Source organism: Sinocyclocheilus grahami, unplaced genomic scaffold (genome assembly GCF_001515645.1).
Source record: "Sinocyclocheilus grahami isolate Dianchi unplaced genomic scaffold, SAMN03320097.WGS_v1.1 scaffold144.1, whole genome shotgun sequence".
Taxonomy (NCBI): domain Eukaryota; kingdom Metazoa; phylum Chordata; class Actinopteri; order Cypriniformes; family Cyprinidae; genus Sinocyclocheilus; species Sinocyclocheilus grahami.
Genome location: NW_015505323.1, coordinates 113,612 through 125,650, shown reverse-complemented (window position 1 = coordinate 125,650; position 12,039 = coordinate 113,612). Strand labels below are relative to the sequence as shown.

General features: G+C 37.3%; 1 protein-coding gene across 1 annotated transcript in view; it reads left to right on the top strand.

Moving 5' to 3' along the window:
* LOC107591595 (pyruvate dehydrogenase (acetyl-transferring) kinase isozyme 2, mitochondrial-like) overlaps positions 1–4,886 on the top strand; it is a 15,788-nt gene extending 10,902 nt beyond the window's left edge. The window contains exons 9-11 of the mRNA XM_016280790.1: positions 2,404–2,514; positions 2,758–2,871; positions 3,714–4,886. Of these exons, the coding sequence (XP_016136276.1) occupies positions 2,404–2,514; positions 2,758–2,871; positions 3,714–3,857 (369 nt within the window). The 3' untranslated portion in view covers positions 3,858–4,886. The remainder of the gene's footprint in view (positions 1–2,403; positions 2,515–2,757; positions 2,872–3,713) is intronic.
* Positions 4,887–12,039: the final 7,153 nt, after the last annotated feature.

The following is a 12,039-nucleotide window of genomic DNA, read 5'->3' as shown; positions in this document are numbered from 1 at the left end:
TACTATAGAAATGAAAATTGGATATACTTTAGACTAGTCAATGTGCAGCTTGTATAGCAGTACAGATTTACTGTCCTCTAAAAATAACTCAACATACAGCCATTGTTGTCTAAATAACTGGCAACAAAAGTGAGTACACCCAAAGTGAATATGTCAAAACTGTGTCCAAAGTGTCAATATTTTGTGTGAGCACCATTGTTATCTAGCACTGCCTTAATCCTCCTGGGCATGGAATTTACCAGGGCTGCACAGGTTGTTGCTGGGATCAAGTCGGGGGCACTGGCTCAAAAGAGGGTGGCCGGGGGGAGGACGATGTGTTTGCAGAACGATGTATGTTATAATACATTGTGTACACTCACTAAACAAAGAGTGACAGAGCAGAGCCAATTCATTAAGAAACAATATTTAAAGGCGCACATCCAGTTTTGTGTGAGTGAAGGAAATCCGCTTGGGAGTGGAGAGATTCGTCCTCGCGCACATGGATCGCGTAACATTATGCGCTCTCGACATTGTCATTAACATCACACTATAGAAACCGCCTAAAATTAAGTATAAAGAAGATAAGAAAGCGGCCCTAGGCAGCTGCCTACACATGCCAGGATCCGCCACTGCCAGATGCAGTTAGAAATGTACTAAAAACAAGCCTATCACAAGACATCTGGTAGGGGGGGCACCTGGGGAGGCCAGCCAAATTTCAGGGGGGGCCGGTGCCACCCCTGGCCACCACGTAGACACACCCCTGATCACCTTCACCTTTAGCTTTCTCAGCAAGGCAGTTGTCATCTTGGCGGTGTGTTTGGGGTCGTTATCATGTTGGAAAACTGCCGTTCAGCCCAGTTTCTGAAGGGAGGGCATCATGTTCTGCTTCAGAATGTCACCGTACATGCTGGAATCCATGTGTCCCTCAATGAACCGTAGCTCCCCAGTACCAGCAGCACTCATGCAGCCCCAGACCATGATGCTACCACCACCATGCTTGACTGTAGGCAATACACAATTTCCTTGGTACTCCTCACCAGGGTGTTGCCACACATGCTGGACACCATCTGAGCCAAACAAGTTTATCTTAGTCTCATCAGACCACAGGACATGGTTCCAGTAATCCATGCTCTTGGACAGGTTGTCTTCAGAAAACTGTTTGCGGGCTTTCTTTAGAAGAGGCTTCCTTCTGGGACGACGGCCATGCAAACTGACTTGTTGCAGTGTGCGGCGTATGGTTTGAGCACTGACTAGCTGAACTCCCGCTTCTGCAACCTCTAAAGCAATGCTGGCAGCACTCGTGCGTCTGTTTTTTTGAAGCCAGCTTCTGTGCCTGATGCACAGCACGAGGACTCAACTTCTTTGATCGGCCCTTGCGAGGCCTGTTCCGAGTGGAACTCGTCTTAGAAAACCTCTGTATGACCCTGGCCACTGTACTGCAACTCAGTTTAAGGGTGTTACAGATCTTCTTATTTCCTAGGCCATCTTTGTGGAGAGCAACAATTCTAATTCTCAAATCCTCAGAGAGTTCTTTGCCATGAGGTGCCATGTTGAACATCCAGTGGTCAGTATGAGAGAATTGTACTCAAAGCACCAAATTTTAACTGCTCGAATACAAGATACACAAATTTGTATGGTCCTGTCAAGCAGACAAAAACATGAACATGATGAATAGGACATGTGGCTTTGCATGGTTAAACGACATACAGCTGTTATCACTTAGGGTGTACTCACTTTTGTTGCCAGCTATTTTGACAATAATGTATGTTGAGTTATTTTCAGAGGACAGTAAATCTGTACTGCTATACAAGCAACACATTGACTACTCTAAAATATATCCAAGTTTCATTTCTATAGTATTGTCCCTTGAAAAGATATACTAAAATGGTTGCTGAAAAGTGAGGGGTGTACTTACTTTTGTGAGATACTGTATGTGCAAGTGTAACTGAGATTTAAGAGCTAGATTTTCAGTGAATAATGACTAAAACATTGTTCCTCATCCAAAGCTGTCGTATGGATTCAGAAGACTTGGAATATAGTAAACAAGTTGTATGTTTTTTTTTTTTAAAAGAGCAGCATAGACATTCAGCTAAATGTCTCCTTTTGTGTTCCACAGGGGTTTGGAATGACTTGACCATCAAGCATTTGATGACAATTTGTTTTTTTCTCTATAACAGAATGCAATGAGAGCAACTGTGGAAACCCATGAGACCAGCCTACATCTCCCACCAATCAAAGTGAGAGTTTCTCTAGGAGGAGAAGATCTGACCATCAAGGTGAGCTTTCTTTAACACCTCAGCGCTCATGCTTTCTCAGACGCACAGATGTAACGGGTCAGCAGAAGCTGAATATTTTATCTCTGTCTTAACTTCAACATACTGGCAAGAGCCAAACATGTTTGTAATGACTCTTGTGTTGTATTAGATGTCTGACAGAGGAGGTGGGGTTCCTTTGAGGAAAATCGAAAGGCTTTTCAGCTACATGTATTCAACTGCACCGAGTCCTGTGGCTGAAAACACCCGTAATGCTCCCCTGGTAAGAACCTAGGCTGGTTAATTAAACATACTTTTATGCAGATTGTCTTTGTTGTGCAGTGATACCACATGGTAAATCTTTGATCCACAGTCATGTTTTGAAGTAAACTGTGAGCTTACAGGATTATAAATTAACAAAATTACCAAAAGTTCAGTTTGTTGTTTATACCAGACTAGCATTGTAATGCAGTTGTAATGTTTTCTCTTTCTCTCACAAACTTACCATGGCTTTCTTTCTTCGCAGGCTGGTTTTGGCTATGGTCTTCCTATTTCCCGCCTTTATGCCAAGTACTTCCAGGGAGATCTGCAGCTCTACTCTATGGAGGGATACGGCACATCGGCAGTCATATACCTAAAGGTACACTCTAGCACTACCTAGCCTCACTGCCTACTACCTACACTTTTAAAAAAGTATTTTTTTGAGATGATAAATAAAACAAAGAAAACACTATTTCAGACTGTCTACTTCAAAATTTCACATTTAATTGTGTCACTTGCTGCTGCTTTGTAATTACACACTGGTGAGTAAAATCTGAGAATTTATTAGACATCGGCTAATATTAGACATCTAGTCGCCCAGAGTGAAGATTTAGTCGCAATGTAGAGGATTAGTATACGCGCCACAGATACAATTGCGCACCGAAAAAAAACTCAACTCACGATTGATTTCAATGGAGTCTGTTGTTAGCATATTGCTAAGCTAACAGCACAATACGGTAATAAGCATCAGTATTAAATATCTTAATTTCTTACGTCCACAGTATTGGATTTTTTTCCCCACTGAGCTCGTCACAATGCAATCTGGAATTGCTTTTTACATGACGGATAAATACTTATATTTACTCAGCCTCATGTCATTTTTAGCCTGTATGTTTTTCTTTCTTCTGCAAACCGCAGAAGAAGCTATTTTGAAGAATGTTGGTATCCAAACTGTTTCGGTTTCCCATTCAATGGAAGTCAATTGGAACCAAAACTGTTTGGTTAGGTTCCATGACCAACTTGAACCTGTTGCGAAATCTGTGTGGGGAAATCTTTTGTGATATTTTCAATCACATGGACTCCTTTTGAAATGACTGGATTTCACCTGCAAAAATTTGCCAAACAAAACAACTAAATATCACCACACGTTTAGAATTTAGAATTGGCTGACATTTTTTAAATGTTAAAACTATTTAATTTACTCTCCCTCTTTTTTCACAGGCCTTATCCACTGAATCAATAGAAAGACTTCCTGTCTTTAACAAGTCAGCCTTAAGGCATTATCAGACGAGCACAGAAGCGGATGACTGGTGCATCCCAAGCAGCGAGCCCAAAATACTGGGAAAGTACGAGTACAGTGTTTGAGAGGAAGGAGAAGCTCATACGATAAACACAAGGACTGAACAGGGCTGTAAACTATAGTGGAGTTCATTTGGGTAACCATGTATGTGACTGTTGAGGTATTTCAGAAGCATGGTATTATCAAATGGTTGATAATTGACTTCTTGAATGTTACAGTCTGAATAACAAGGGCATTTTTGTCTTCCACAGCTCACATTGCTTATAATACCCCATGCACTTCATCTGCGGTGCTAACATTTTCATTTAGAGTTTCACAAGACAGAAAAACATGTTAACTCCTCTTCTGTGATGTTAGAGACTTCAGTCAAATGTACTGAAGCTGACTGGTCGTTTGAGCACGTGTTGATTCCTACACATTACCACAGATTTGTAAATGTGTTTTGAGTATGTGAACTTGTGTTTTAGTCAGTGGGGCCAAGTTACCAGCTTTGTGTAAGTTATAGCATGTATCTCTAGCAAATATTTGGGAGAACACACGAGCATCTGAAAGTAACCAAGGTTTTATATATTTCCTTGGTTAAATTGCATTCACAATGCAAACATTAGAATGACCATAGTTGTGTGTCTCTTGATTGTGATCTTGAAATGTTCCTCAGTTGGACCTACTGTATAACACTCCATTTAGTTTTGGGTGTAAAAATGTGATGCTATCAATGAGGCCAAATCATTTCATAAACATAAAAGTTGTCATGATGAAAATCCAAGTAACGTCACTGACATTAAAAACCATGAATTTCATTTAACACTATCTAATATGTAATAATAGATTGAGTTGTGTCAGAAGAAACCGACAAAGTTTGGGCCCAGGTTCGTTGCTATGTTATTCATTTAAAACTGGCTAGATGGATTAGACGGTGTTGCTTTTTGTTGTGTGTAAAGCTTTTTATGACCACAAAAAAAATGTATGATCTTTGTGACAACAGCTTCTGGGTGAACGTTTCAGGTATTCTGTATGAACAAATGATATGTAGCTCTATTTGCTTTTTTTTTTAAGCATGAAAACACTGAAGAGGCAATATTTTGGTTATTTTCATTTGCATATAAATGAAAGATAAATGTCTTGTTTTAAATATATTATCTCAGGATTGTGCAGATTTGCCTTTCTAGTTTTGTCTGTTACGAACAACGCATTAAATCCCTACTCAAAGAGAAATAAACGGGTCCATAACAGTTAACAGGGATCCATCTAAAGGAAAGATCCCTGGGGTCCCCGCTCTCATTCTTAAATTTGTCAACCACAAAACACTTAGTGCAAATAAAAGTAAGTTTATTAACAAAAGAAACATCATAAACTTCGGGAGGGGCAATTTGCCAAAGAAAATTACAATAAACAAAACTACTAATAAACTAACCTAGAAATCAGATAACAAATAAAATACAAGTTCTTACCTCCCTGCTAACATAAACAGGAGAAAACGAACAAAACAAACAGGCACCCACCTCCCAACCAAGCTCCACTTAACAAGGTCCAGGAAGTAAGCGTCCAAACGTAACAAATATCGAATACAAATAAACTGTTGCATAATTCAATAATTGACAACAAATGTCTAAATTAGCGATCCTTTCGCCAACACACGTCACACAGCGAGCACAACAGTAGCCACCAAGAGAGCGGGGAGCCAACGATTCTTCTTCTTCTTCTAATAACGTTTTATGGCGGATGGCAAACCAACTTCTGGTGCATTTACCGCCACCAACTGGACTGGAGTGTGGAGCACTAATAATCAAGTTTCCATCTCTCAGAGTCTTTGCACTATTTATTTCTCCTAACGCTTTGTTCAGAGATTTGGTCAGTTTAATCGGGTTTATCGTCATACCAGGTTCTGCAAATTTCATCATTACTTTGTATTCCTCTATATTTTTCCTACTCACATGATCCTCCTTTCCACTATCCGTAAATGATCCCTGACTATTGTTTTTCTTTCTTTTCCGATTGACTACTTTCCACCATTCACTCCCTCCTGCACTCCCGCTACACGATTCGTCTTCCATTTCCGGATCACTACCAGAGCTACCGTCATTTCCTGCCATCAGTGCTCCAGTCACAGTCCAGTGTTCTCCTTCTCTGGACTCGAGCCAACGATTCCTTCCACCGGATGGCTTAAGTACTGCGGCAATCGTTCCTGTCCTCAACCAATTCAGTCCTCCTAATCAGCTCCACCTGTAATCAATTAGAGCGAAAGAGGGAGAGACAGAGAAACACAGGGGAAGACCTATGCACACGCACACGAACGAGTGATATGCCGTTTCCCTAGCAACACACGAATCCATTCGTAACATGTTTTCTTTTTATTGTGCCATTTTCTGTACTATTAAAACAATGAATGAAAAAAATGGTTTCATTTTCTTTCATGTCTTTTTTAAAGAATTTCATTTCTTTTTTAGAATTCCATTATATGGAACGTTCCAGCTTGGACATTCTTCTAAATGACTCCTTTTTTGTTGTACGCAAGAAACTCAGTCAAAACAGGGTTGAGACAATGGGGGGTGAGAAAATAATGACAGAATATTGTAAAAAATATTTTCTTTTACACACATTGTGTTACATTGTTTACTTTTTTTTTTTTTTTTGCACTACGATTCAAAAGTATTTGGGGTTGGTGGTGTTTTTTATTTTATTTTATTATTACTATTATCATTATTATTATTATTATTATATTTTTTTAAGTTTCTTATGTTCACCAAATTTGCATTCATTCAAAGACTATAGAATACCCCCTTAAAGGGACTTTGATTTATTTGTGTAAAAGGACAGTATAGTGATATTATTACAGTATAGACATACTTGGCAATAAAGCTCTTTCTGATTCTGATTCTGATATTACAATTACAACTTTCTAGTACTATTTTAAAATGTCATTTATTCCTGTGATTGCAAAGCTGAATTTTCAGCAGCCATTACTCCAGTCTTCAGTCACATGATTATCAATGTTGAAAACAGTTGTGCTGCTTGATATTTTTGTGAAAACTATGATCTTTTTTTTTTCGGGATTTTTTGATGAGTAGAACGGCATTTAAAAAAAAAAACCTTAATGACCCCAAACTTTTAAATGGGAACTTGCGACTGTTATATAACATAAAAATTGACACTTGAAATGCAACATTACCTATCAAATGTCTATTTCTTTCCCAAGCTTTTAAATGGTAGTGTAAACCATTTTGAACTTTTTTTTTTTTTTATATTTTGAGTCTTTTACAATCTAGTCTGTTGTAGTCTTAGTTGTGCAGCCTGGGAAATCTAGCAGGAGAGCTACAGTCTTACTTAAGGACAGGATCTTGGCACAGATCCTGTGTTTATTTCTGGCCAGTAGCCATAAGCCCAGAACAAAATGATCCATCTTTTCTTTTGCACGTCTCTCCAGTCTCTCCTAACAGCACTTGATATGGTGGCTGTGACTGGTGGCCCCACCCTCCCTGGAAAATAGTGCTATTTTAAGAATCTTAACCACACCGCCTGACCTGTCAGTCATTCACACAATGTACTCGAATCGTTTTTAAAACCACACAACTGCTGCTAGTTCCTAATTTCCACAGGAACATACAGTGCATGTTGCTCTACATTGTGGACTTGATTATAAGATTATCACTTTTAATGTGCTCAAAATATAATATATAATTTAATCTCATACAATGCAAATAAAAGTTGGTCTGTACCATAACAGGGTCAGAGGTTGATTTGTTGGTGGCTGTTTCTATGTTTTATCTCTTCTGTAGAGAATAAGTGGAAGCAGACTGTCTTTTCGGAGGAAGAATCATTGCTTCCAGGTGACATTGTGTGGGGTACAGAGAGAGAAAGGAAGAACAGATACCATCCTAAACTCACATACGACCCAATAATCACAGAACCCACCATTAAAGGAGATGGCAACCATGCTGACTAGAATGAAAAGACCACTTCCACTCATCAAAAATAGATTACCAAGTGCTGAGGCCAATGACTTTCAAAGAGAGATACTGTATCTCAAAGGCTGAAAGGACAAACATAAATTTAGTCACAGAACCTTCAATAAAAGCCTGAAATTGTTATTCTGAATTTGTATATCCCCGTCTCCTGTGCGCTTGTTTATTAGATTTTATGGCTAACAAGTAGTTACCTATGGTGGGTAAGTACTGAAAAACATACTGTACAGTAAACTTACATTGTATAGCAGAAAGTTATGTTAATCTCAGTGACTTGATTCTTTTGAATCTGTCCAGCAAAAAGATTTGTTCAGGTTCGTTCATGAATCACTTCTGAAGGTCCCATCGTTATGCCAGTGTAGGTGTCAAAAGAGTCTTTTCTAAGATAAGTGAGTCATGGAAATTCAGTTTGTTAAATTCACCACAGTCGCTCAAGATCAAGTTTTATTAAAGTCCTTACATTTTCTAAAAAGCTTGAATTGATGCACAGCCGGATTCTTGATTTTTCGTTTTGTTTGAATAATTGAAAACGAAATATGTGCCGTTTTTCATTTTTCAGATTTCAATATTAAAACAAAAATTGATTGGACGGAAGATACCCTGATTGAAAGTGAACAAGAACGACTCGTTCACCTAAAAAAGATTTGTTAAAAAAACTGATTCTTTTGTTTTCATTCGTTTTGTTCAAAATGAAACAAGTGATAATGTGTACTTATTCGGGTAAAGCATAATAATCTCTACTAGGTCTTGAGGCTCTTGGGAACATAGAATTTAAAACTGTAGTTCACAGAATTCCAAACATTCATCCAGCTCAACCTTTTTACCTTTATTTGTAATCTTGGATTCTAAAATTCATTAAAGTGATTTAACTTGTCAAAAAAACGGCCTTTAAAACCCCCTTAGCTTAAACTAAATAAGGCCCCTCTAAAGAGGATCCATGACTATTGTGTCTGCTTTCATTATTCAGGGTTAAACCCCGATAAGCACTTCAGTTTTTCCTCCAACAAAAGGACTAGTGGCTTAGACATCTCATCCTAGTCAGTTGTCATCTGTAATGTGCTGTTGGTGTACTCACTGATATTATCCTCTTATGCTAAATGTGGCTTCCGTTGTTCATTTCCCCCTCAAAAAATGATCTACAGTCTTAGCAGACAAGCTTAAGGCCTGAGTTTGATTATTTAGCCCAGATCTTGATAGTCTTTCATTAAAACTTGAGTTTTTTTATGTGTGTGGATGTGGAAAGACCAAAAACTTTTGAATGTATAATATTTAGAAGTAATATTTAGAATATATTAAATATTATTAGCATTAATATCAAATTATTCATTATCTATATATAATATTAAAAAAACATAAGAAAACAAAAAGCAAGCAAGCTTTGGAGCATTGTTTACACTGTAACAAAATCTGAATTTGAAGAAAATGCACAAGTTGTATAATGCAGAAACAGTGTCAGTATATGATCCCTACAGGCTCCAGAAGTAAGTATTTCTTCACTGATGAAGGAAGAGGGAGCTTCTGGACACCCCGTTCACAGCGATTCGACATTGCAGCACGTATTGTACATCTGGCCAGATGCTGTAGAGTGCGTGGATTGTTGGTGCAGACAGCAAACAAAGAATCATAGAAATTCCTGTACCTCTAAATGAAGAAAAAGCAACTTCATGAACGGACTTAATGAATAGATGAATACATCATTGTGTTCTACATTCAGGTCAAAAAGTGTTTTTGTCATATACCACGAAATACTGTTTTCTTTACACAGCCTAATTTATTGTTTTTGTTTGTTTGTTTTTTGGAAATACAGTACTTTTCAAAAGTTTTGTCTCTGTAATATTTTTTTATGTGTTTGAAAGAAGTCTCTTATGCTCACCAAGGCTGCATTTAATTTTACCAGGCCGATAATTACTTTAAAAAAAATTAATCTATATAGCAGTTATGAAAAACAACTTATAACTTATTAGCCTGCACATTTATTAGAAACAATAGCTACAACATGCCACAGTTGTTATATAAATAGGGAAAATCTATTCCCTTAACAGATTATCTATTAGAAATTGTACAACAAGTTCAACAAAATGTACCACAATAAATAAGCCTACAGTAAAACGTGATAAATTCTTCTGGTAAAGGTGGTCGCGAGTAGTTTAAAATTATTTTAATATATGTTAGTGCTGGTGCAAAATTATGTTTTCTCCTCTTTTCATTAGTCTTATTAGTTTAAATGCCTTTATAGATTATGTTCGACTTAATCCATAGCATTTTAAAGTGGCAATTTCTCAATAGAATTCAAATAGATCACACATTGATATTACCATCAGCTTCCTTCGCGATAGGAATGCCTCGCGCAAATCTGATCACACTTTTCGAGAGCACTCGTGCACAATTAAAAGAACTGCAAACTACGGCCCTGATTGTATATGATCTTATGGTATTTTGGGCAATATCTATCAATGGCAAACGGTCCAAAAGTGCCGCAAAGCCACACCTTGGTATTGGCCATCTTGTAATAAATAAATAAGTATACTTGTGACAGATAACAAGACATTACATTACAAATAGGTGAAATAAAGTCATAAAGTTTCATTTTTCAAAAAGCGCACACCAATAAAGCTGAAATAAAGCATTCAGTATCAGGTCATTAAGCAGCACTACCATTTTCAGATGTGCTGACAATAAAAGTTTCTCAAGTACTAAATCAAAACAGACGGATTTCTTATGGATGGTGTAACAAGGCTATTTGCAGACTGGAAGTAAATGGACTGCAGAAAATGGGGCCTTGCCATCACAAGTAAAAATTTAACTTAAGAAATAGTTATTTCAAACAATAATTTGTATTATTTTTAAGTGCAATTTGCATTCTTAAGTTTTTGTATGATCTGTTTACGGCCCGCTGAGGGTTAGGTTTAGGGGTGGATATTCATGTTTGTTTGTTTGTTTTTTTTCTTTCTAAGAATTATACCTTTCTATATACAATTTCATATACAAATTCCAATGCACCAAAACGTAAAATAGTTACGTTTTCTGAAATGTTCAAAGCATCCACTGAATCCACAAACAAGTGCAATTTGCATTCTTAAGTTTTTGTATGATCTGTTTACGGCCCGCTGAGGGTTAGGTTTAGGGGTGGATATTCATGTTTGTTTGTTTTTTTTCTTTCTAAGAATTATACCTTTCTATATACAATTTCATATACAAATTCCAATGCACCAAAACGTAAAATAGTTACGTTTTCTGAAATGTTCAAAGCATCCACTGAATCCACAAACGGCTTGCACATGGACAACTCGAGACAAGTTTGGAATGATCTTTCGTTGTATTTGTCTGATCAAATATGTCATTTGAAGTGTATTTACAGTCCAACATGACACACAAGGCTTTTAATTTTTCATGAACAAAAATAAAGGATAGAATTTAGTAGTTTTGGAAAGAATGGGTATGGCACATTGAGGTCCCTCATGCGGCTATGACGAACAAAAATACACAGGTTAATGCTCTTTTCTCAGGCATTGCGTGCAGTTCCTCTATATACCCTGACTAACTCTGCCATACAGTATAGTGAAAACACCAAATAACCCATGAAAGAGAAGCACATTTCTGTCCTCAGATCCGTACGTGATTATCCCTGCACGCAGACACATTCAAACAGACAGACCCGGTCTTCGGTCTCCTCATGGAATCGATAAAAAATGCCGGGATTAAAAGCTATTGCTTAACTGTCACATACAAAAGTCAGTATATCGGTAGACAGGTTAGATGTGGATCTACAGTAGGTTATTCTTTTCAGTTGATTCATTGCAGAGGGTTAGAAAGGATTAACATCATAATGTTAAGACAAACATCGTTTTGCAATTACAATAATAAAAGATATGGTCACAAGAGCATTGTGAGTTAATTAACAAACATACAATCTCCTAATTCTTTCTGATTACAATTAAAAGTTTTTTGGTAATAATTTTTTGCTTCATAAATAAATAATGTGAACTGATTTACAAACATTTCTTTGATTGGGAAATACATATACTATGACAAGACTTAAAATTATTAGAGATAAATAATTCACTAATTAACAATGAATATAATCTTCCATGGAGTCACATTTGAGTGCTTGTAATAAATCCACAGGGTCATGAGGCACTGCCTAATGTCCTCTGTACAGTGCCCAAGTTCCACTGAAGCTGCCTTTGAGTTGCCATGGAAATAATCAGTAATTCAAATGTAAACATGAACGGTATGTATTATTACAAATGGGAAAACAGCATGTTTACAAGAATGCAGAATTGAG